Source organism: Tamandua tetradactyla, chromosome 6, assembly GCF_023851605.1.
Source record: "Tamandua tetradactyla isolate mTamTet1 chromosome 6, mTamTet1.pri, whole genome shotgun sequence".
Classification (NCBI taxonomy): Eukaryota; Metazoa; Chordata; class Mammalia; order Pilosa; family Myrmecophagidae; genus Tamandua; species Tamandua tetradactyla.
In genome coordinates, this window is record NC_135332.1 from 29,658,224 (window position 1) to 29,686,202 (window position 27,979).

The 27,979-nt window shown below is 36.9% G+C and overlaps 1 protein-coding gene across 1 annotated transcript in view; it reads right to left on the reverse strand.

Annotated features, from left to right (window-relative positions):
• Positions 1-27,979, reverse strand: part of SKAP1 (src kinase associated phosphoprotein 1) — a 312,290-nt gene that overhangs the window by 265,960 nt on the left and 18,351 nt on the right. The window contains exon 2 of the mRNA XM_077164647.1: positions 4,240-4,345. Coding sequence (XP_077020762.1) covers positions 4,240-4,345 — 106 coding nt within the window. The remainder of the gene's footprint in view (positions 1-4,239; positions 4,346-27,979) is intronic.

Sequence of the window (27,979 nt, forward strand, 5' to 3'; positions counted from 1 at the left end):
AGCCTTTTCCCAATACTGTGGTATAAATATGGGAAAGGAGAATTTCCCCTTATTGTATATTTGTTTCCTACAGATGTGAATGTCCTTACTACCAATTTATACCAAATAGCACCACCATAGACATAACTGCATTTATAGCATCCATCTCCCTATATTAAATGGTCTAAAATAAATTCTACCTTCATTCATCATGCCATCCTTATAACAATCCTCTAATGCTTATACTTTACAAAGACAAACTTGTAAAAATAAGAAAAAATTCTATGGGTTAATAAGTAAACCTTCAGGTACATAACTAAGCCTATATTTACATACTAATAAACTAAACTATTATGGAGAAATTTGTTTTAAACATTCTCCCAGCCTACCAAAAATTATAGATATTCCTATTTTTTCCCACCTTCTACATTTGGTTTTTTTCCCATTATTCAGGACAACCCAGGCTGATAATTACACCGTCCCCAGTTGCTGAGTAAAAGTGATGCTTAATTAGCCAGCAGGAAAGATCGATTAAGATCCAGCAGGGCATCTGGTAAAGTTCTCTCACATTCCTGGAGGGAACAGATTCTGGCTGTGCCCTTCCAAAGCATAAAATTTCATGCTTCTGAGGAGCATCAGTTAGGTTTTCAAAGAGATGCTAAGAATGGTCAACCATAAAACTGCTTAGAAATGAACAGAAAGAAACAAGTGCTAGAGAAAATAAGAGAAAGAGATGCAACTATTCACTGTTAGGAAACAGAGGTGCAGCCCCTCGGAGGGCAGGGTGGTGGTACCACAGGAGGCTAGGGGTGGGGCTGCCATATAACCCTGAAATCCCATTGCTCAGTATACACCTGGAGGAACTGAGTATGGAGACATAAAAGGACATTTGCCCACTGGTGTTTATGGTAACAGTACCTGTGATTCACAGTGGATGGAGGTGGCCTAAGGACACAACATACAATGGACTATTGAGTAGCCGCAAGAAGGAATGAAGTTGTGAGGCATACAACTAGGTGAATGAAACTTAAGGATAGTATGTTGAATGAAATATCAGAAACAAAAAGACAAAATTTTATCATGCTTCAGTCATATGGACTAACTATAATATAAAAACTCAAACTAAGGTCAAAAGTATGGGTTATCAGGTTGGGGTCCACTGTAAAGGGTCTTAGATTGTAAGCTCTTACAGTAGTCACATATATTCAGGAGGTGTAACTGTTATTTCTAAAATTCTGAGACAATGAGCTGTTTGTATATAATCTGGTCATGTCCAGAAACTTTGGGTATTTATATGACACCCGAGACTCAGAGTTAGATCTCTGAAGCTATGAAAGTCAGCAGTACCCCATACAGGAACTGTTGAAAACCGGATCAGACTTTGACTAGATATATGAAGGAAGCTGATCTGGATAGGACTAAGGTAAATCAGAACACAAGTTAAAGGATGACATCATCCATATTTTAAAACTTCAACTTCTGTGTCAGACTAAAGGGAGAGACGTTTATTTGGTGCAAAATGTATATTTTGGGTAGCACATAACCTAAATTAACTTCTATGGTCAGTTTAGTTGAACACCGTAAGTACATGGAATCTTGAACAGGGCATGAAATTTTGTCAGTTTGTCCAGGTTAGCATGACGCTCTTATATACCTCAGAGTAATCTGGGAAGTGAATAAAGAAGTATTTGCAAAGCCAAAAGTCCAGTCCCCTTGGAGGACTAGGGACAAAGGAGGAAATATTAAACGTCCCCATTTGGAGAATTTCTCATATTCTCGCAAGCAGTGGGGACAATAAATCAATAGGCCGAGCCCTTGATCTTTGGGTACACCCTTATGAAACTTATTCCTGCAAAGGATAAGCTAAACCTACTTAAAATTATGCCTAAGAGCCACCCCAGATGAAAGCCTCCCTGGCGAAGTGGGAGAAGACTCCCAAGGATGAATCTGGCCCTGACACCGTGGGATCAACAATTCCATTCTAACCAAAAGAGGGAAAAGAAGTGTAACTAATAAAATATCAGTGGCTGAGAGAGTTCAGAGTTGAGAGGATACTCTGGAGGTCACTATTACACGCATCAGTTAACCATTGCTACCTATCATAACTTGCCAGTCCCCAACCAAAACCATTCCAGCCAATCCTAAAGAACACCTAGGACAATACATAAGATTCAACGAAGGTTCCATGTACTAGGGTAACTTTCCAGAAACCTACAACCTCCAGATGGGTCCCTGGACTAGATAAGTCCTGAAACCTAGAGAGCTCAACCTCTCTAGAACATAAACTAGTTTCATCTCTCTACCCCATATTACTGACAGCCCCTCCAACATGAAAAAGTTAGAATGGCCATAGCCCAAATACCCTTGAAGAGTGAGAGAAAGATCAAAGGTAATGGTGACGTTACACAGAGAAGGTAGGGTTTAAAAAACGAATTATGATTGCTGAATCATTAAACTGACATTTCTTTTAGTCTCCAGTATGTTAGAGCAGCTAGAAGTAAAAACTTAAAATTGTGGAATTGTAACCTATACCAAACTCTGAAATCTATCCTACAACGAATTGTTGTGCTGTGCCTTGAAATTTATTGCTTTATTTTTCACAAAAAAGAAAAAAAGAAGTTGATTGTGATGATTAAAAAAATATTTACTCCTTTTAGCCACCTATGTTCTGGAGCAGGTAGAAGGAAAAATCTGAGATAATGGTATTATACCCATGACAAACTTTGGGATCTGTCCTAAAACTACTTGTTCAAGAGTGCTTTGGAAACTATTGTTTTTTTCTTTCTTCGCTTTGTGTGTGTGTGTGTGTGTGTGTGTATAAATGTTATAAGTTTCCTACCTATTGCTCTAAAAAAAAAAAAAAAGAGTAACCCCAGAGACCCTCTTTTGTTACTAAGCCATCTCAGCAGGTGAACTCACTGCCCTCCACTCTACATAGGCCATGACTCCCAGGGGTATAAATCTCCCTGGCAACGTGGGACAGAACTCCCAGGATGAGCCAGAACCCAGCATCATGAGATTGAGAAAGCCTTCCTGAAGAGAAAGGAGAAGAGAGAAATGAGACAAAAAAAGTTTTCAGTGGCTGAGTGATTTCACAGTCCAGAGGTTAATCTAAAGGGTATTCTTATGCACTATACAGATATCCCTTTTTCTTTTATGGTGTATTGGAGTGGCTGGAGACATTTGCATGAAACTGCTGAGCTGTATTCCAGTAGCCTTGAGTCTTGAAGACGATATAACTTTTACTATGTGACTGCGTGATTGTGAAAACCGTGTGTCTGACGCTCCTTTTATCCAGGGTATGGACAAATGAGTAAAAAATATGGATAAAAAATAAATAATAGGGGGCATAAGGTATAAAATAAATTGGGTAGATGGAAATACTAGTGGTCAGTGAGAGGGAGGGCTAAGGGGTATGGTATGTGTGAGTTTTTTCTTTTTACTTCTTTTTCTGGAGTGATTCAAATGTTCTAAAAAATGATCATGGTGATGAATACTCAACTATGTGATCAAAAAAAAAGGTCAACCACACAAAGCAAACCCTGCAAATGTTCTCCCTTTTTCATCACCACGAGGCTGGAAAAGGTTAAAGTAACACTCACTTATCCCTAATGTTCATTCAGTAGCCACATACAAGCAAGAGGTGGTCAGGAATATGTTGTAAAATTTTTATTCCTTTCCCTCTCCCCACCTCCCCAAGCAAGTATGTGCACCTGTCAGTTGCTCACAGTTTAAAATGTACAAATTAGACCATGGCCTCTTATAATAAACTTAATGAGCATGATATAATAAGACAGTCTGATATTAAATATTTTGATATGGCCAAAAATCAACTAGATAAGTCTGACTTAAGTTTTCTATTAGGGAAGGAGACTGGAAACAATGACCAACAATTATAACAAATATTAATTATTGTTACTACCTAACACTTTCCCTTCAGCAATTTGGACAAGCATAAATGTTTAGTTTTTACATTGTTTTATTTAAATGCAAGTGTTCAATAAACGTGCCAATTAATGTAAGAATGCAAAGCCGAAAGAACAATAATTATCTTTAGATAATTATCAAAATATTTTTATTTTGGTAAACCTCACTGCGTCTGACTATTTCAAATTCAATTCAATAAACACTAAGTTTCTACCAAGTAAAAAGAACTATGATAAGTATGTCTCACCTTGTTAATTTATATACTATTAAGATAGATTTTACGGATTATAAGTTTAAAGCACATGAAGAAGAACGGACCCAGTTTATACAAACCTAGCTTTGATCTGCTGAAAGCCCCGCAGAATAAGGTCCCTGAAGTCCCTTGCAGCAGCACTGAGGTTCTCATTCCGCAAACCTTCGACGAGGAACTCTTCAGTATCTAGAAAAAAAGGAAAATTGATCAACAGAAAAGAAAAGGTATAAAGGGAGAAAGAAGAAAACCTCAAAGATTAAGAAATGGGTATTATTTCTTCTCTAAAAATGTATATATGTATATAAATGATATAATATGATAATCCAAGACCTTGCTGTGAATTTAGAAATAATATAAAGCATATATACTAACCACAAAAACAACTATTTCCTAAACAATTTTTTAAAAATATTTAAATATTAATTTTCCACTGATGGCAGAAGATGGACTGTCAATCTCATAAACTGCATAAATATTATAAACCAGTCACAGAAGGTCAGAGGCTAGTAGAAGTTAAAAGAAAGACCAATAAATAGAGCTGAAATAAAAAATAGAGCTGAATTGCAAAATCAGGAACAAAATGGGCAGCATTCAAAGAAGAGAAATTAATTAGCAGATATATCATCAATGAAAATGACAGTGCAACCAAGTGAAGGAAACCAATCAGAAAAGAAAAATGTGTCCATAAGAAGGAAACTGCAATAAAATGTGAACATACATTATAAAATAGGGGCATGCTGAAATATACAGCATGAAACAAATCATATCATGTTAAAGAAAGAAATCAGAGGGGGATTACAAACTTCGAAAAACAAAGTACATTGATAGTTATTATAATTATCAGAAATACCAGCTACATACTTTATTCTACATAAAAAAGCTTATCATTCCAAAAATATAAATAATATAATTAAAAATTTCTACCTCCCAAATTATACTCTTAATATTAAACTGTATCAAAATCTTATGAATTGTACAGCATATAAACACACCTAAAAATTTATTTCACATTCATGTCATTCAAAAACATCAAATAAAAAGTGCTAGACAGCTATCACCAGGATGTTTGATGAGCTACAACATTCTGAAAATTGAAAATTTCACAGAAGACTACTGAGAACTTCCAAGCTCCATATCGCATCCATTGCACATGTCATTTAATGGATTTTTCCAGGAACTTCTGAACATTAAAGAATGAGGAAATGGTGATGTGAAGTAAAAGGTAAAAATAACAGCATCAAAAATCAATTAATACAGTATACCATATCAACAGAAGGAAGTACAAAAAACACTTCATCATCTCAACAGACATAGAAAAGAGCATTTGACAAAACATCCCCTCATAGTAAGAACATTCAATAAACTAGGAATAGAACTCCCTCAACCTCATAAAGGGCATCTTCAAAAATCCCACAGCTGACATCATTCCTAATGGTAAAAGACTGAATGCTTTTCCACTAAGATCAGAAACAAGACAGGATGTCACCACTTCTAGTCAACATTGTAGTGGAGATGCTAGCCCTGGCAATCAGGCAAGTGAATGAAATAAATGACATCCAATTTGAAAAGGAAAATCTAAATAATGATTTCTACTTTCAGATTATATGATCTTGTGTACAGAAAACCCTAAGGAATCCACCAAAACCTACTGGAACTAATAAATGAGTTCAAAAAGTTTACAGGACACAAGATCAATATACAATAATCAAACATATTTCTATACACGTACAACAAATAATAAAAAAATGAAATTAAGAAAACAGTTTTATTTACAATAACATCAAAAGAATAAAGTAATTAGGAATAAATTTAGCAAAAGAAATGCCAATACTCATACTCTGACAGCTATAAAACATTGTCAAGAGAAATTGAAGAAGCTCTTAAGTGTAAACACATCCCATGCTCATGGAGAATATTTAATATTGTTAATATGAAAATATTCCCCCCAAATTGATCTACAGATTCAATGCAATCCTTATCAATATTTCAGTTGGCTTCTTGCAGAAATTGAGAAGCTGATCTTACAATTCATTTGGAAACTCAAGGGACTCAGAATAGCCAAAAGAATCTCAAAAAAGAACAAAGTTGGAAAATTCAAACTTTTCCATCTCAAAATTTATTACAAAGCTACAGCAATCAAGACAATGTGGTACTCTCATAAGGACAGAATACAAATCAAAGGAATGAAATAGAATTTTCAGAAATAACAACTACCTCCCCCCAATTTATGATCAATTGAGTTTTAGTGAGGGTACCAAGAAAACATAATGGGAAAAGAATAGTATTTTTTTCAACAAATGGTGCACAAACAACTGAATATCCCCATGCAAAACAATGAAGTTGGATTCTCACTTCACACCATATACAAAAACTAACTCAAAATGATCAAAGACCTAAACGTAAGAGATAAAACTATAAAACTCTTAAAAGAAAGCAAAAGCATAAATATTTGTGACCTTAAATTACGCAAAGGTTTCTCAGATGTGACAACAAAGCACAAGCAACAAAAGACAAAATAAATAAATCAGACGTCATCAAAATTTAAAACATTTGTTCTCCAAAATTTACCATTAAGAAAGTGGAAAAACAATGTACAGAATAAGAGGAAAAAAGTGTAAATCACATATCTGATAAGGGACTTGTATCCAGAATACATAAAGAACTCATAACTCAATAATAAAAATACAAATAAACCAATTTAAAAATGAGCAAAGGGTGTCTGCCCATGCAAAAAAAAAAAAAAAAAAGGGCAAAGGATGTGAATAGACATTTCTTCAGAGAAGATATGCAAATAGCCAATAAGCATATGAAAAGACACTCAGCATCATTAGTCATCAGGGAAATACATATCAAAATCACAAAGAGTTATCACTTCACATCCACTAGGATGGCTATAATAAAAAATAACAAGTGTTGCCAAGAATGTGGAGAAATTGGAACCCTCCTACATTGTTCAAGGAATATAAAACGGCCACTTTGGAAAACAGCTTGTCGGTTCCTGAAAACCCTAAACACAGAGCTGCCACATGACTCAGCAATTCCACTCCTAGGTATATAACCAAGAGAAATGAAAACTTATGTCCACACAAATACTTGTATACAAATGTTTATAGCAGCATTATCCTTAGTAGCCAAAAGGAAGAAACAGTGCAAATGTGTAACAACTGATGAATGGATAAATCAAATGTGGTACATCCAAACAATGGAATATTACTCAACAATAAAAAGAAATGAAATATTCTACATGCTACAATGTGGATAAATCTTGAAACATTACGAAAAGTAAAAGAAACCAGCCACAAAAGACATACTGTATGATACTGTATATATGAACGAATCAGAATAAACAAATCAATAGAGACAGAGGCTAGATTGATTAGTTGCCTAGGATCCAGGGGATGGAGGGCTAGAGGGTGATGGCTAAGGCATAAGGGAGTTTTTTCAGGGAATATGAAACCGTTTTAAAATTGACCGTATAGTGATGGCTGCACAACTCTACAAGTATACTAAAAGCCATTGAATTATACACTCTAAATGGGTGCATTGCATGGCATGTGATTTATATTTCAATAAGGCTACTGATAAATAATGAATGGATAAATAAATGGGAGTACCTGGGCATACCCTCCTGAAGTTTTGAAACTTCAATGAAAATGATAAAATTCCTTAAGCACCCCGACAAAGAAAAAAAATAACTTGCCTTCAAGATGACAACAACAACAAAATCAAATGGCTTCTCCACAAAAGCAGCATCAGAATATATCAGGAGAAATTTTTACAATGTTTTGAAGGAAAGATATAGTGCTCCAATAATTCTAAACACAGCCAAGATGTTGTTTATGTAGAAGGCCAGAAAAGCATTTTTAATGCTTTTAATGCATACCACCCACATTCCTTCCTGAAGGAAATCTTCTCAAGGACATACTCTAATCAATGGAAAGAGGTGGCGATGAGTGTCAAAAACAGTACAAGTTAAATCTAGATAAATGTGGTAAATACATTTTAACACTTATTTTTAAATATCAAAAATAATTCCTCATAAAAATGAGACAAAGTAGAAAAAGTAAAAATAATCTGAATCCCAGATTGGAAAGTAATAAAAAAGGAAGACAAAAGCACGCCAAATTATACATTTACATGGTTATCAATAGGTCCTATTCCATCGACAGTAATAACTAGAGAAAATGGGTTCAACTGCGTTTCATTAAAATTAAAAACTAATGTAATAAAAATAGAATAAAAGGTTTTTAAAATATTCAATTTAATAACATATAGAAAGAAGAAGAAATAAGATAGCTAAAAATGGATAAAATAAGATGACATATCACTTAGAACACTAACAGTGAAAAGTTAAACTTCCCTATTAAAAGCAAAGATTTTAGGTTACATGAAAAAATAAAATTAATTTAAGAATTATTTAAAAGATGCTCACCTGAAATAAAATGAAACTGAAATTAAAAAAAAAAGGGGTGGGGTGCAGGCTATGGTGGCTGAGCAGGTAGAGTTCCTACCTGCCATGCTGGAGACCCGGATTTGATTCCCAGTGCCTGCCCATGTTAAAAATATATATATAAATGTATATATTGATATACATATATATACACACACACACACACACACAGTCTTGTTCTGGAAGTTTTAGACAAAAAAGAAGTCTAAAAGAGAAAAAAATTGTCATTATGTACAGACATTATAATCAAATAAGCTTAAAAGTATCAACTTAAAAACATTTAGAGGGTGGGCGAGGTGGCTCAGTGGCAAAGTTCTCACATGCCATGTCTGAGACCCGGGTTCAATTCCTGGTGTCTGCCCATGTACAAAAAAAAAATTTAGAAAGTATAAGAATTCAACAGGGTAAACAGAAAATGAGCATTAAAGAATCAATAGCTTTCTGGATAATACTAAAATATTTATTTTGGAATAATCTGTCCACAGATAAGAATTTAAAAGTCTAGGCAAAATATTTTAGGATTAATATTTTAAGGCACCAAAGAGCAAACAAAAGCGTTTATACAGTTTTTCACCAAGGTCATCCCCAGTCCAAAGTAGTGTGGAGTAGCTAGGAAATACCCTTAGGCAAAAAAAGCTGAGCGGGATATAGGACAATACCAAGTATAATAACTTACACATAATTATAGCCTCAGAAAGAGAGCAAAAAGAGAATAGGAAAAGAGGAGGGGATAACAACCCCAAATTTCCCAAGTTTGCTGAAAAATATCAATTTACAGACTCAAGGAGCTCAGTGAACCTCAAACAGGACAAAGAAATCTAAACATAGGTACATTATAGCCAAAATGCTGAAAACCAAAGGTTTAGAGAAAAAAAAAACTGAAAGCAGCCAGAGAAAATGACCCATTACATATAAGAGAGCAATGATGGGAATGCAAGTTGACTTTTCATCAAAAATAGTAGAACTCAGAAGACCCTGGAACTACATACTTAAAGTTCTCAAAAGAAAAACAGCAAAAACAACCTGTCAAACCAGAATTCTATATCCAATGACAATAGCCTTCAAAATGCGAAGCCAAAATGAAGACACTGTTCAGATAAACAAAAATTAAGAAAAGGTGTGTTGTTAGTAAATCTGAACTAAAAGAAATCTAAATTAAGTTCATCAAGCTGAAGGGAATGGACACCAGAGAGAAACTTGAATCTAATCTACAGGGGTACCAAAACCACTAAATATTTGGGTAAATAAAAAACATGATCACTTTTTCCTCTTAATTTCTCCAAAAGATAACCAGAAATTTAAAGCATAGGTTACAATACTGAATTTTGCAGTTTTTAGCATATGTAGATGTAAAATCTATTGTAACATGTACAGACGATGAGGGAACAGTAGTAAAAGTAACTCCTTATTAGTATAATATTAACTCTAAGTAGACTGTGAAACATATTATAATCACCGGAGCAACCCCAAACACACAAAAGAGGTACTGGTAAAAAAAAAAAAGAGAGAGAGAAGGGGGGGGGAGAGGGAAATTGGAAAAATGGAATACTAAAAAGCATCTGATTAATTCAGAAAAGGTAAGTGAACTGAAAAACAGATGTTAACAAATAGAAAACAAATAGTAAAATGATACACCCTAAATTCATCCATTTCAATAATTATATTAAATGTAAAATGAACTAAAACACAATTAAAAAACAGGGACTATCTAACTAAATAAAAATGCAAGATCCAATTATATACTGCACAGAACAGACATTTTACATATAAAAACGTAGTGTGAAAGTAAAAGAACGGGAAATGATATAGCATGAAAACAGTAAACATAAGAAAACTGGAATGGCTATATTAATGTCAGACAAAGCAGGCTTCAAGACAGAAATTTTACCAGAGCTAAAGAGGGATATTTCTCAATGATAAAACAGTCAAATCATCAGGGGCTTTGACAATCATAAATGTGTAGGCATATAACACAGCTTCAAAACACTTAAAGCAAAACCCAACAGAACTAAATTGAGACACAGGCACAATCATGGTTAGCGATTTTAGTACCCATCACTCAGAAACTAATAGAACCACTAGATGAATATTCAGTAAGGATATAGAGGACCTGAACAACATTATCAACCACCTTGACCTAACTGACATTTATACCATATTACACCCAACATGTGAAATGTACATTCTTTTCAAGTGCTCATGGAATATTCACCAAGTTAGACAATAAAAGAAGTCATAACTGTCAAAAGACTACAATTTTAAAATTCATTTTCCGACCACAAAATAATTAAGGTGTATCAATAACAATAGTGTGATGGTCAGGTTCATGTATCAACTTGGCCAGGTGGTGGTACCCAGTTGTCTGGTTAGGTAAGCGCTGGCCTGTCTATTGCTGTAAGGACATTTCATGGACTTAAACCATGACCATGCTGGCTGCATCTGCAATCAGCTAAGGGGAGTGTCTTCTGCAATGAATGAAACTTAATCCCATCACCAGAAGGCTTTTAAGGAGGATTCAGAAGAGACAACTGCTCTTTCTGCTTCAGCTAGCCAGCCTCTCCTGAGGGTTCATTAGGGACCTTCATTGGAGCTGCCAGCTCACGGCCTGCCCTACAGATCTTGAACTCTTACATACCCACGGTTGCATGAGACCCTTTTGTAAATCTTGTATTTACAGATTTCTCCTGCTGATTCTACTTCTCTAGAGAACCTTAGCTAATACAAATAGGATATCTAAAAAAGCCACGATGCTTTCAAAAAACAGATCAAACGGAACATTTCAAACCAAATGATTATGAAACCTCAAAATATTACAAATTTTAGGATGCAGCTAAAGCACGCTTAAGGAAACTTGATAGTTTGAAATGCTTATCTTAGAGAAAAAAGGTTTGAAATCAATGATCTAAATTTCCACCTTAAGAAGCTAGAAAAGGAAAAGCAAATTAAACCCCAAGAAGGGAAAAAAAAAATGATAAAGGTAAGAGCAGAAATCAATTATATAAAAAATAGGGAAAAACTGGTTGATTCTTTAAAACGATTAATAAATTTGATAAACCCCTAGACAGATTGATCAAGAAAAAAAAAAAGAAACATAAGTTACCAATATGGGGAATGAAGAAAGGATTTTCCTTAAACTTCAACATAAGTTAAAAGGATAATAAGGGAATATTATGAACACCTTTTTGCCAATACATGTGATTACTTAGATGGAACGGACAAATTCGCTTAAACCCAATGTATCAAAATTGACACAAGATGAAATACAAAATCTGAATAGCCCTGTAATTATTTTCAAATTTAATAATCTTTGCAGAATGAAAGCTCAGACCCAGATGATTTCATAGGTGAATTCTACCAAACATTTAAGGTAGAATTAATACCAATCTTGCACAAACTCTTTCTGAAAATAAAGAAGAGGGAACACTTTCCAACTCATTTTTTATGAAGCCATCATAGGCCTGATACCAAAACCCAAAGAATTCATTAAAGAAAAGAAAGTGATGGGTGAATATAAAATATTTATCCTTCAATTTAGAAGCTGACACAACCTACGGTGATTATGATCTGATGGTGCCTAAGCAACTCTGCTCAGAACACATACTCACCACTGGACAGAGAACAGACTTTAAAAGATTTCTAAATATATCACCTCCTTTATTTAATGTAGCTTATTCCCTGTGCAAGTGGGTTTTCTATAAAGTGACCAACATATTTCAAACGTCTAATACGACATCATGTCACTCCACATCAGGATACCAATGAGATAGATACAATTGTTCCATTTTATGAATGAGAAATCTAAACTTAAGAAACTTGCCCCCAGGTTGTACATCCCAGCAAGTAGTACAGCAAAGATATGAACCCAAGTAGACTGGCTCCAAAGCATGAGTCCTTAAACACCACCCTGTATTGATTCTCCCCTATATTAATGTTGTAACATAATTACTGATTTTTATATCTTTGTTGATTCTAATGATATTTATTAGAAAACAACTACATATGTAATTCATCCCCCAACCCCTAATAATAAAAGTATTCTTAGTCATTGTTGAAATTCGGAAAATAAATAAAATTGTATACTGAAGAAAATCAAAATTACTTGCAACCCTACCACTCATACAGCTTTAATTTTATGCTAACATGGCCTGTATCTTTTTTTCAGCATAAATAGCTAAGAAATTTATTAAACACATATACAGAGAAAGGAGCATGTGGGCACTCTCGAAAGCAAAGAAAGATGGAGGGTGACAGGAAATAGGCAATGTGGGGCCATTTGCTTTTATAGATAAGTTTTATGTATTCCCCCTTCCCCTTCCTTGTTTGGGGCTCTTTCTTCTACCCTCCCCTTTCCCCAGGGCAGTACCTGGTGATAGATGGAGCGTTTGGGTGGGTCCCTTGGTTTTACCCTTCTACGTAGATAATTGATCCAGGTGGAGAGGATGGGTTGGCTACCAGGAATTTCCCATAAGTGGGTAGCCCCAGGCAGAGTGTCTGTGCCAGGCATAGGCCCTGCTGACCATGACTAACCATTCTTGTATAAGGGCTTCTTTACGTTGTTGTTTTTTCTCTCTCCCCCCTCTCCCAGTTCTGGCCTGCCTCAAATTCTCTCTCAGAGAGTTCTTGACCCTTAATCTTAAGGGGTGCTGAAGGTTCATCTTCTGTAGCTGCTTCTGACTTGTCAGTGGATGTAGGCCCTGCCTCATGGGGCACAGAACTTTTCAGCTATCTTATTTAAGTTGAGAAGACAACAATCTGGAGGGGCGGTTGGAACAGCTGAAAATTCCCCCATCAGCATTGGTTTGGTGTGAAAGGCTTCTAGTCTGGAAAAAATAAAACGTGGTGAGAAGCTTAAAAATGCAAGGGCTCACTAACAGCAGGAGGATAGAAGTGAGTAGGCTTAGAAGAGGCATTAATTAATTAAGACTGGGGAAGATGGAAAGAAACGACTGTTTTTAGTTTTGAGAATGAATTCTAGGGCTAGGAGTCAAGATGGCGGCTTAGCAATGTGCGCATTTTAGTTTGTCCTCTAGAACAACTACTAAATAACCAGAAACAGTACAGAACAGCTCCCGGAGCCACTTCAGCGATCAGACACACAGCGTACCCCAGTCTGGACCGGCTGCAAGCCTCCCCAAAACCATGAGTTCCCCAAGCTGTGGCAGCCGGCGCCCAGCGCCCCTCCCCCAAAGGCGGCTTCCCAGAGGGAACGGAAAGAGACTCTAAACCTGGTCAAGCGGAGTTCACTCATTGGGCTCACGGAAAAAGAGGAAACGGGGAGGAAACAGAGGTTTTAGTGGCTGTGTTTCTACAGAGACTTGGCAGCCTCTGGATTCAGTGGTGGGACTTCTTGGGCTGCAACTGCCCCAGGCATAGGCAGAAACGGGCTGCTTTCAGGGCTGTCTCCTACCTGTGCCTTCCCCAGGGGAGGGGTGAAGCCCAACTCAGGTGGAATCCCTCTCTCAAGGAATTGAGACCCCAGGGCTTGGCAATTTGAAGCCATTAAAACCAGCCTACAACCTCTCCTCTGACTCCACCACGCCCCCAGCAGGGAGAGTCTTCCAAAGTTAAAAGTGCCGCAACATCTTCTGCTGGTGCGACCCACAGGCAGACGCGCCACATATTGGGCAGGATAAGAAAAACAGAGCCCAGAGACTTCACAGGAAATTCTTTTAACCTGCTGGGTCTCACCCTCAGGGAAAACTGACCCAGGTGACTCCTTCCCCCTGATAGGAGGCCAGTTTAGTCTGAGAAAACCCGGCTGGAGTCTATAATACCTACGTAGACCCTCCTAAGGGTGGGGAGGGAAAAGGCACCATACAAGCAGGGCAAAAAACAAGAAAATAAGAACTGAAAAATTATCCTCTGTTAAATAAAACCCAAGCTAGAGGTCCAGAAAAAGCTGAACTGAAGGTCAAAGAATAGAGAGACAACAAATTCATCTAGCAAGAAAACCCTAGGTAAGAGAAGTGAAAGCAATCTCCAGAATAAACTAATTAAGGAAATTAAATGTCTAGACGCCAGCAAAAAATAACAAATCACACCAGGAAAATTGAAGATATGGCCCAGTCAAAGGAACAAACCAATAGTTCAAATGAAATACAAGAGCTGAAACAACTAATTGAGAATGTACGAACAGACACAGAAAACCTCATCAAAAACCAAATCAATGAATTGAGGGAGGATATGAAGAAGGCAAGGAATGAACAAAAAGAAGAAATGGAAAGTCTAAAAAAACAAATGACAGAACTTATGGGGATGAAAGGTACAGTAGAAGAGATTAAAAAAAATGGAAACCTACAAGGGTAGATTTCAAGAGACAGAGGTTAGGATTAGTGAGCTGGAGGACGGAACATCTGAAATCCAACAAGATACAGAAACTATAGGGAAAAAAATGGAAAAATATGAGCAGGGACTCAGGGAACGGAATGATAATATGAAGCGCACAAATATACGTGTTGTGGGTGTCCCAGAAGGAGAAGAGAAGGGAAAAGGAGGAGAAAAACTAATGGAAGAAATTATCACTGAAAATTTCCCAACTCTTATGAAAGACCTAAAATTACAGATCCAAGAAGTGCAGAGTACCCCAAAGAGAATAGATCCAAACAGACGTTCTCCAAGACACTTACTAGTCAGAATGTCAGAGGTCAAAGAGAAAGAGAGGATCTTGAAAGCAGCAAGAGAAAAGCAATCCATCGCATACAAGGGAAACCCAACAAGACTATGTGTAGATTTCTCAGCAGAAACCATGGAGGCGAGAAGACAGTGGGATGATATATTTAAACTACTAAAAGAGAAAAACTGCCAACCAAGAATTCTATACCCAGCAAAACTGTCCTTCAAAAATGAGGGAGAAATTAAAACATTTTCAGACAAAAAATCACTGAGAGAATTTGTGACCAAGAGACCAGCTCTGCAAGAAATACTAAAGGGAGCACTAGAGACAGATATGAAAAGACAGAAGAGAGAGTTGTGGAGAAAAGTGTAGAAGGAAGGAAAATTAGATATGACATATAAAATACAAAAGGCAAAATGGTAGAGGAAAGTACTACTCAAACAGTAATAACACTAAATGTTAATGGATTGAACTCCCCAATCAAAAGACATAGACTGGCAGAATGGATTAAAAAACAGGATCCTTCTATATGCTGTCTACAGGAAACACATCTTAGACACAAAGATAAACATAGGTTGAAAGTGAAAGGTTGGGAAAAGATATTTCATGCAAATAACAACCAGAAAAGAGCAGGAGTAGCTATACTAATATCCAACAAATTAGACTTCAAATGTAAAACAGTTAAAAGAGACAAAGAAGGATACTATGTACTAATAAAAGGAACAATTCAACATGAAGACATAACAATCATAAATACTTATGTACCGAACCAGAATGCCCCAAAATACATGAGGCAAACACTGCAAACACTGAAAAGGGAAATAGACACATCTATCATAATAGTTGGAGACTTCAATTCCCCACTCTCATCAATGGACAGAACATCTAGACAGAGGATCAATAAAGAAACAGAGAATTTGAATATTACAATAAATGAGCTAGACTTAACAGACATTTATAGGACATTATACCCCCACAACAGCAGGATACACATTTTTCTCAAGTGCTCATGGATCATTAGGCCATATGCTGAGTCACAAAGCAAGTCTCAACAAATTTAAAAAGATAGAAATCATACAAAACACTTTCTCAGATCATAAGGGAATGAAATTGGAAATCAATAATAGGCAGAGGGACAGAAAATTCACAAATATGTGGAGGCTCAACAACACACTCTTAAACAACCAGTGGGTCAAGGAAGAAATTACAAGAGAAATCAGTAAATATCTCGAGGCAAATGAAAACGAAAACACAACATATCAAAACTTATGGGATGCAGCAAAGGCAGTGCTAAGAGGGAAATTTATTGCTCTAAATGCCTATATCAAAAAAGAAGAAAGGGCAAAAATACAGGAATTAACTGTCCACTTGGAAGAACTGGAGCAAGAACAGCAAACTAACCCCAAAGCAAGCAAAAGGAAAGAAATAACAAAGATTAGAGCAGAAATAAATGAAATTGAGAACATGAAAACAATTGAGAAAATCAATAAAACCAGAAGTTGGTTCTATGAGAAAATCAATAAGATTGATGGGCCCTTAGCAAGACTGACAAAAAGAAGAAGAGAGAGGATGCAAATAAGTAAGATCAGAAATGGAAGAGGAGACATAACCACTGACCCCACAGAAATAAAGGAGGTAATAACAGGATACTATGAACAACTTTATGCCAATAAAGAATGAATTCTAGAGGAGATTCGTTCTTATTTAAGTAAGGTAAAAGAAAATGCACTAAGAAGTGCAGGAATGAGGCTTGGAAGGGGCTTGATTGATTGGGCTGCACTTGTCTGCCTTGTCCGCCCAGTTATTCCCTTGAGAAATGTTAGTATTATTTTTCTGATGGCCAGGGCAATGAATTACCACTATTTTTTTTGTTGGTAAGAACATGGCATTTAAGAAATTGAGTATCTCTTGGTGAGACTTAATTGGGAGAAAGCTTTGCTCTTTCTACACTGCTGCATGAGCGTGCAGGATAAGAAAAGCACAGCCTTTTCCCTTTTCCCAGTTCTAAAACTGACATGAGGGCAATTAGTTTTGCTTTCTGAGCTAAAATTCCTAGGGGTAGGGCTTTGGCTTTTATTAAATTGGGAACCTTCGGTTGCTTAAGAGAATAGAAAGAATAATAATTTACAAAGCCAATATATTGCACGACTGTATTTTGAGGCCGTTAGAGGCTAGTAAATTCTTCTGCTAAGGAATTTTTCTAGATTTACAGATTATTTTGAAACTTTTGGAGCAGCACTGCTTGAGTAGAATGGGAATTTTATTGTGTTTTTGCCATGTAAAAGCAAATAGGTATTAGGGTAAAGAGGGATACAAAAATGAGTTTTCAAGATTTAGGACTGAAAATTTGAGTGCAGTCAGGGGTTATTCCTGGGATGCCTTTATTTTATGTAAACAGGTTTATTTGCTTAAGGATTTCCTTTGGGATGCTGAGAGACCTTGACTCAGTAGGGGCCTCAGGGCAAACAAGGGTAATTGCTAGCAGGATTTACTAGTTTTAAGGTTGTCCTTAGACGGTGTTGGGGCATTCTGACATTATCAAGAACTGATAATTTAAAAGCATAACATCTTTTATCTTCTCTTAGAAAAATGGAATATCAAATATTCTGGTTTTTTCCCACTTACTACTTATTATTGGTTAAATGGCAGTCATAAAATGAAATACTGAACAGGCATTTAAAAATAATATTCATGATGAAAATTTGAAAAATTAAAAAAATTCTCATGGCATACTTTTAACAAAATACCAAAGAACCAAGTTGGAGGACTGACATTAACCAACTTTAAGACTTACTATAAAGCGACAGTGATCAAAACAGTGTGGTATTGGCAAAAGAATAGACACAAAGGTCAAGAGAACAGAACAGAAAGCTCAGAAGTGACACACACGAATATATTTAACTGATTTTGACAAAGGAACAAAAGCGTTCTAGTGGAGAGAAGAGTTTTGCAACAGGATTCCACATATAAAAAAAAAAAAAAAGAATCCAAAAATAAATCTAGACACAGACTTTACACCTTTAACAAAAATGAACTCAAAATGGATCAAAGACATAACTGTAAAATGTAAAGCTATAAAACTCACAGAAGATAACAGGAGAAAATCTAGGTTACCTTGAGTTTGGCAATGTGTTTTTAATACAACACAAAAAGCACAATCCTTGAAAGAATAGTTGATAAGTTGGACTTCATTAAAAGTATAAAGTCTTCTCTATGAAAGAAACTCTTAAGAGAATGAAAAAACAAGCGAGAGAGTAGGAAAAAAAATTTACAAAACACAAATATGATGATAAGGACTTGCATCCAAAATATACAAAGAACTCTTAAAATTCAACAAGGAAACAAACAACCCAATTAAAAAATGGGTAAAATACTGAACAGACACCTCACCAAAGAAGTTATACAGATGGAAAAAAAGCTTATGAAAAGATGCTCAAAATCATTTATTATCAGGAAACTGCAAATTAAAACAACGAGACACTACTACACACCTACTAGGATAGCTAAAATAAAACAAACAAACTGATAATACCAAATGCTGACCGGTGATGGGAAACAACACAAACTCTAATTCATTGCTGTTGGGAATGCAAAATTATATAACCTCTTTGGAAAACAGTGCAGGCAGTTTCCTGCAAAGGTAAATAGCCTAACCACACCATCTACCACTTGCAGTACCTGGTACTCAACCGCTTGAGTTGAAAACTTATGTACATACAGACTCCTGCTCATGAATGTTTACAGGCAGCTTTACTCATAACTGCCCAAAGCTGGAAGCAACCAATATGTCCTTTAATAGGTGAATGGCTAAACAAATTTTGATAAAACCATACAGTGGGATATTATTCAGCCATTCCTCATTAATGAGGAAGTCACCAAAGGATATGGGGGATCCTTGAATGTATATTGCTAAGTGAGAAAAGCCAGTCTGAAAAGTCTACATATTGTATGATTCCAAGTATACGACATTCTGGAAAGGCAAAAGCACAGAGATATTAAAAAGGGCAGTGGTTGTCAGGGATTGAGCGGGGAGGGGAGAAGAAAAGGGATGAATAAGTGAAGCACAGGGGATTTTTATGGTGGTGAAATTATTCTGTGTGATACTGTAATGGTGCATACATGACATTATGCATTTGTCAAAACATCAAGAACCTTAAATCACAGAGTGAATCTTAATATATGTAAATTAAGAAAATAATTTAGAAAGTTAGGGGGAAAGAATGCAGACTCTGACAAAATAACCTAACTAATAAAAATGTATGAAAAAACCTCACCAAAGGAGGTAGGGGGAAAGGTGCTGAACTAAAAAAGAACTTTGGAAATGGATGGAATCTCTAAGTTGAAAGGCAAAAGGAACCACAACAATACATGCATACAAAAAAACAATACATAAGTATTGTACTCCAGTCAATTAATTTGGGGATACGGATTAACAATTCTGAAATTCCTATATATATATATATACCACATTGAACAATTAAGTAAATGGACGGCTAATGATGAGAACCAGGTTTCTCACTATTAAAGTGGAAATTTACAAATCTGCAAGAACAGGCTGTGACGTAATAGATTCGACTTGGACAGACTATGAGAACTCATGTTTAACTTAATATAGACACAAGTGGTTGAATACAGAATACTTCTATACGTGTATATACACACATACATACAGGCTAGTATGCACACATATATTTCCCTGATCTGTCATCTGAGAGGGTCTAAAAGAAACAACATCACAGTAGTAACCACCTTATAGAGCAGACATTTTGGTTTCTAAACCATTCTCCCAAAAAAGGAACCAGGGCTCCTTGAAAAAATAGCTGACAGTAGGATTCTGAAAGCATTTTGTAGTGTCACAGTTAAGTTAGTACTAAAAGAAGAAATTGGTGGGGCTATGACAAAAAAGACACAGGAACCAAAGGGGAAACAATTTGAGCGACAAAATAAAGTGGTATTGGATTATGACCCTAAAGTATAAAATAAGAATTGGATAGTGAAATTACAAGCTATTTTTATTAGGTTTCTATATTTTCTAAATGTTCTAGAATATATGTGGGTTCCTTTAAGTATCAGAAACAAATAAATAACATGTCTATAAAGGCATAATTGGTAATTAATTGTGGCAACCCAAGGGTTAGGACCCCCTCCCTTAGGGGAAGAGGGTGAAACAAAAAAACAAAACAAAACAGAGCTTTAAGCATGTAGCAGCCTGCATGACCAGAGTACAGGCAAGAAGGAAAACCACCTCTCTAGAGGAGAAAAGAATGGTCAAGCGAGGGATCCAAGATGGCGGCTTAGTAAGGGACGTGCGTCTTAGTTCCTCCGACTCCAAATCAACTAATAGGTGAACAGAAACCGTGCAGAACAGCTCCCGGGGCTACGGCAGGGAACGGACACACAGCGTAACCCAGTCTGGACTGGCTAGTCTGTCTGCGAGACTCGGCTGCGGTGAGATCCCCGAGCGGCGCGAGATTTCCCGAGCAGCGGCAGCTGCGGCGGTCGGAGCTACTCCCTCCCTCCTTCCTGGGCCAGCTGAGAGTCTCGGAGAGGCAAGTTTCCCAAGCCGAGGCGGTTGGCGCCCCTCTTTTGCGGGCGGCTTCAAGTCTCGGCTTCGAGTCCGCGGCTACGAGTCTCGGATCAGAGGGCTATCCAAAGTCTGGACTGGCTAGTCTGACCGCGAGACTCGGCTGTGGTGAGACCCCCGGGCGGCGCGCGATTTCCCAAGCAGTAGCAGCTGCGGCGGTCGGAGCTACTCCCTCCCTCTTTCCCAGGCCGGCTGAGAGTCTCGGAGAGGCAAGTTTCCCAAGCTGAGGCGGCCGGCGCCCCTCTTTTGAGGGCGGCTTCGAGTCTCGGCTTCGAGTCCGCGGCTACGAGTCTCGGATCAGAGGGCTATCCAAGCCGCGGTGCCCCCCTCCCCCCGCGGGAGGCTTCCTGGGCCGGTGGGGAATTCTCCAGGCCCGCTGCGGCTGGCGACCAGCCACAGGGTCCCCTCAAGCCACGGCAGCTAACGCCCCCACCACGCGCGGCCCCTGAACCAATGGAGAGAATTGGATCGGAAATCACCAGGCCGCGGATATCGGTAACTGGGGGGGACCCATTCCAAACACTTGAGACAAACGTGTGCCACGTGCGCCACCTACTGGGCAAGATAAGAAAAACAGATCCCAGAGATTTCACAGAAAAATCTTACAACCTTGCTGGGTCCGACACCCAGAGAAATCTGAATAAATGACCAGACGCCAGCAGCAGAAGATAACTGTCCACGCTCAAAAGATTGAGAATATGGCCCAGTCAAAGGAACAAACCAATAGCTCAAATGAGATACAAGAGCTGAGACAACTAATGTTGAATATACGAACAGAAATGGAAAACCTCTTCAAAAAGGAAATCGATAAATTGAGGGAGGACATGAAGAGGACATGGGCTGAACATAAAGAAGAAATAGAAAAACTGAAAAAACAAATCACAGAACTTATGGAAGTGAAGGATAAAGTAGCAAAAATGGAAAAAATAATGGATACCTACAATGATAGATTTAAAGAGACAGAAGATAGAATTAGTGATTTGGAGGATGGAACATCTGAATTCCAAAAAGAAACAGAAACTATCGGGAAAAGAATGGAAAAATTTGAACAGGGTATCAGGGAACTCAAGGACAATATGAACCGCACAAATATACGTGTTGTGGGTGTCCCAGAAGGAGAAGAGAAGGGAAAAGGAGGAGAAAAACTAATGGAAGAAATTATCACTGAAAATTTCCCAACTCTTATCAAAGACCTAAAATTACAGATCCAAGAAGTGCAGCGCACGCCAAAGAGATTAGACCCAAATAGGCGTTCTCCAAGACACTTACTGGTTAGAATGTCAGAAGTCAAAGAGAAAGAGAGGATCTTGAAAGCAGCAAGAGAAAAACAATCCATCACATACAAGGGAAACCCAATAAGACTATGTGTAGATTTCTCAGCAGAAACCATGGAAGCTAGAAGACAGTGGGATGATATATTTAAATTACTGAAAGAGAAAAACTGCCAACCAAGACTCCTATATCCAGCAAAATTATCCTTCAAAAATGAGGGAGAAATTAAAACATTCTCAGACAAAAAGTCACTGAGAGAATTTGTGACCAAGAGACCAGCTCTGCAAGAAATACTAAAGGGAGCATTAGAATCAGATACAAAAAGACAGAAGAGAGAGGTATGGAGAAGAGTGTAGAAAGAAGGAAAATCAGATATGATATATATAATACAAAAGGCAAAATGTTAGAGGAAAATATTATCCAAACAGTAATAACACTAAATGTCAATGGACTGAATTCCCCAATCAAAAGACATAGATTGGCAGAATGGATTAAAAAACAGGATCCTTCTATATGCTGTCTACAGGAAACACATCTTAGACACAAAGGTAAACATAGGTTGAAAGTGAAAGGTTGGGAAAAGATATTTCATGCAAATAACAACCAGAAAAGAGCAGGAGTAGCTATACTAATATCCAACAAATTAGACTTCAAATGTAAAACAGTTAAAAGAGACAAAGAAGGACACTATCTACTAATAAAAGGAACAATTAAACAAGAAGATATAACAATCATAAATATTTACGCACCGAACCAGAATGCCCCAAAATACGTGAGGAATACACTGCAAACACTGAAAAGGGAAATAGACTCATATACCATAATAGTTGGAGACTTCAATTCACCACTCTCATCAATGGACAGAACATCTAGACAGAGGATCAATAAAGAAATAGAGAATCTGAATATTACTATAAATGAGCTAGACTTAACAGACATTTATAGGACATTACATCCCACAACAGCAGGATGCACCTTTTTCTCAAGTGCTCATGGATCATTCTCAAAGATAGACCATATGCTGGATCACAAAGCAAGTCTTAACAAATTTAAAAAGATTGAAATCATACACAACACTTTCTCGGATCATAAAGGAATGAAGTTGGAAATCAATAATAGGTGGAGTGCCAGAAAATTCACAAATACGTGGAGGCTCAACAACACACTCCTAAACAATGAGTGGGTCAAAGAAGAAATTGCTAGAGAAATTAGCAAATACCTCGAGGCGAATGAAAATGAAAACACAACATATCAAAACTTATGGGACGCAGCAAAGGCAGTGCTAAGAGGGAAATTTATTGCTCTAAATGCCTATATCAGAAAAGAAGAAAAGGCAAAAATTCAGGAATTAACTATCCATTTGGAAGAACTGGAGAAAGAACAGCAAGCTAATCCCAAAGCAAGCAAAAGGAAAGAAATAACAAAGATTAGAGCAGAAATAAATGAAATTGAAAACATGAAAAAAATAGAGAAAATCAATAAGGCCAGAAGTTGGTTCTATGAGAAAATCAATAAGATTGATGGGCCCTTAGCAAAATTGACAAAAAGAAGAAGAGAGAGGATGCAAATAAATAAGATCAGAAATGGAAGAGGAGACATAACTACTGACCTCACAGAAATAAAGGAGGTAATAACAGGATACTATGAACAACTTTACGCTAATAAATACAACAATTTAGAGGAAATGGACGGGTTCCTGGAAAGACATGAACAACCAACTTTGACTCAAGAAGACATAGATGACCTCAACAAACCAATCACAAGTAAAGAAATTGAATCAGTCATTCAAAAGCTTCCTAAAAAGAAAAGTCCAGGACCAGACGGCTTCACATGTGAATTCTATCAAACATTCCAGAAAGAATTAGTACCAACTCTCCTCAAACTCTTCAAAAAAATCGAAGCAGAGGGAAAACTACCTAATTCATTCTATGAAGCCAACATTACCCTCATACCAAAACCAGGCAAAGATATTACAAGAAAAGAAAACTACAGGCCGATCTCTCTAATGAATATAGATGCAAAAATCCTCAATAAAATTCTAGCAAATCGTATCCAACAACACATTAAAAGAATTATTCATCATGACCAAGTAGGATTCATCCCAGATATGCAAGGATGGTTCAACATAAGAAAATCAATTAATGTAATACACCATATCAATAAATCAAAGCAGAAAAATCACATGATCATCTCAATTGATGCAGAGAAGGAATTTGACAAGATTCAACATCCTTGCCTGTTGAAAACACTTCAAAGGATAGGAATACAAGGGAACTTCCTTAAAATGATAGAGGGAATATATGAAAAACCCACAGCTAATATCATCCTCAATGGGGAAAAATTGAAAACTTTCCCGCTAAGATCAGGAACAGGACAAGGATGTCCACTATCACCACTATTATTCAACATTGTGTTGGAGGTTCTAGCCAGAGCAATTAGACAAGAAAAAGAAATACAAGGCATCAAAATTGGAAAGGAAGAAGTAAAACTATCTCTGTTTGCAGACAATATGATACTATACGTCGAAAACCCGGAAAAATCCACAACAAAACTACTAGAGCTAATAAATGAGTACAGCAAAGTAGCAGGTTACAAGATCAACATTCAAAAATCTGTAGCATTTCTATACACTAGCAATGAACAAGCGGAGGGGGAAATCAAGAAACGAATCCCATTTACAATTGCAACTAAAAGAATAAAATACCTAGGAATAAATTTAACTAAAGAGACAAAAAACCTATATAAAGAAAACTACAAAAAACTGCTAAAAGAAATCACAGAAGATCTAAATAGATGGAAGGGCATACCGTGTTCATGGATTGGAAGACTAAATATAGTTAAGATGTCAATCCTACCTAAATTGATTTACAGATTCAATGCAATACCAATCAAAATCCCAACAACTTATTTTTCAGAAATAGAAAAACCAATAAGCAAATTTATCTGGAAGGGCAGGGTGCCCCGAATTGCTAAAAACATCTTGAGGAAAAAAAAACGAAGCTGGAGGTCTTGCACTGCCTGACTTTAAGGCATATTATGAAGCCACAGTGGTCAAAACAGCATGGTATTGGCATAAAGATAGATATATCGACCAATGGAATCGAATAGAGTGCTCAGATATAGACCCTCTCATCTATGGACATTTGATCTTTGATAAGGCAGTCAAGCCAACTCACCTGGAACAGAACAGTCTCTTCAATAAATGGTGCCTAGAGAACTGGATATCCATATGCAAAAGAATGAAAGAAGACCCATATCTCACACCCTATACAAAAGTTAACTCAAAATGGATCAAAGATCTAAACATTAGGTCTAAGACCATAAAACAGTTAGAGGAAAATGTTGGGAGATATCTAATGAAACTTACAATTGGAGGCGGTTTTATGGACCTTACGCCTAAAGCAAGAGCACTGAAGAAAGAAATAAATAAATGGGAACTCCTCAAAATTAAACATTTTGTGCATCAAAGAACTTCATCAAGAAAGTAGAAAGACAGCCTACACAATGGGAGCCAATATTTGGAAATGACATATCAGACAAAGGTCTAGTATCCAGAATTTATAAAGAGATTGTTCAACTCAGCAACAACAAAAAGACAGCCAACCCAATTACAAAATGGGAAAAAGACTTGAACAGACCCCTATCAGAAGAGGAAATACAAATGGCCAAAAGGCACATGAAGAGATGCTCAATGTCCCTGGCCATTAGAGAAATGCAAATCAAAACCACAATGAGATATCATCTCACACCCACCAGAATGGCCATTATCAACAAAACAGAAAATGACAAGTGCTGGAGAGGATGCGGTGAAAGAGGCACACTTATCCACTGTTGGTGGGAATGTCAAATGGTGCAACCACTGTGGAAGGCAGTTTGGCGGTTCCTCAAAAAGCTGAATATAGAATTGCCATACGACCCAGCAATACCATTGCTGGGAATCTACTCAAAGGAATTAAGGGCAAAAACTCAAACAGACATTTGCACACCAATGTTTATAGCAGCATTATTTACAATTGCAAAGAGATGGAAACAGCCAAAATGTCCATCAACAGACGAGTGGCTAAACAAACTGTGGTATATACATACGATGGAATATTATGCAGCTTTAAGGCAGGATAAACTTATGAAGCATGTAATAACATGGATGGACCTAGAGAACATTATGCTGAGTGAGTCTAGCCAAAAACTAAAAGACAAATACTGTATGGTCCCAATGATGTGAATCGACACTCGAGAATAAACTTGGAATATGTCATTGGTAACAGAGTTCAGCAGGAGTTAGAAACAGGGTAAGATAATGGGTAATTGGAGCTGATGGGATACAGACTGTGCAATAGGACTAGATACAAAAACTCAAAAATGGACAGCACAATAATACCTAATTGTAAAGTAATCATGTTAAAACACTGAATGAAGCTGCATCCGAGCTATAGGTTTTTGTTTTGTTTTGTTTTGTTCTTACTATTATTACTTTTAGTTTTTTTCTCTATATTAACATTCTATATCTTTTTCTGTTGTGTTGCTAGTTCTTCTAAACCGATGCAAATGTACTAAGAAACGATGATCATGCATCTATGTGATGATGTTAAGAATTACTGATTGCATATGTAGAATGGTATGATTTCTAAAAAAAAAAAAAAAAATGGTCAGCATAATACTACCTAATTGTAATGTAATTATGTTAAAACACTGAATGAAGCTGCATCTGAGCTATAGTGTTTTTTTTTTTATATATTTTTGTACTTTTTATTTTTATTTTTATTTTCTCTCTATATTATCATTTTATTTCTTTTTCTGTTGTCTTGCTATTTCTTTCTCTAAATCAATGCATATGTACTAAGAAATGATGACCATACACCTATGTGATGATATTAAGAATTACTGATTGCATATGTAGAATGGAATGATTTCTAAATGTTGTGTTAGTTAATTTTTTTTAATTAATGAAAAAAAAAAAAAGAATGGTCAAGCCACTTAAATAAATTTCTGAAACTCCCTGTTTTCCCTATATAATGTATCAGTGTTGAATCTATACCCTGTATGTTTCAGGAAACCTTGAAATGTTACTGTTACCTAATGTTCTGGTTTGCTAGCTGCTGGAATGTAACACACCAGAGACATTGGCTTTTAATAAAAGGGATTTATTTCATTAGGTTTTCAGAGGAAAGGCAGCTAACTTTTACCTGAGGTTCTTTCTTACACAAGAAGGCTCAGAGTAATCTCTGCTGGCCTTCTCTCCAGGCCCCTGGGTTCCAACAACTTTCCCCGGGGTGACTTCTTTCTGCATCTCCAAAGGCCTGGGCTGAGCTGCGAGTGCTGAGATGAGGTATACTGAGCTGCTTGGGCTGTGCTACTTGCACTCTATCATTTAAGCACCAGCCAATTAAGTAAAATGTCATTCACTGCAGCAAGCACGCCTTCTAGCCGACTGCAGATATAATCAGCAACAGATGAGGTTCATGTACCATTGACTCATGTCCACAGCAACAGAACTAGGTGCCTTCACCTGGCCAAGTTGACAACTGAATCTAACTACCACACCTAAGAAATTAGTTAACTTTGTTAGCAACATGTGCATGATTTCTCTGAGCTCTGTGCCTCCTTTATTTGTACTCCTTATAAAACCCTGTCTCCCCCTCTGATCAATGGAGAGCAGTGACTTCCATTTGCAGGAGTGCTGATTCTAATGGAAGAATCTTTTCCTGTAGTGAGTTCCTAATTAAAGCTCAAGGGTAACTCTGCCTAGTGTGTTCTTTGGTCTTGGGGCTGTGCCGGGTTCAAACAATAATATTTCTCTGAATTTTGATAGATAAACTTTAATTTTTGTTCCCCATCTTCATCTCACTCAGTGGTACTGGATTAAACTGCTTTTCAGATAGTTGTACAAGAAAGGAGGCCAGC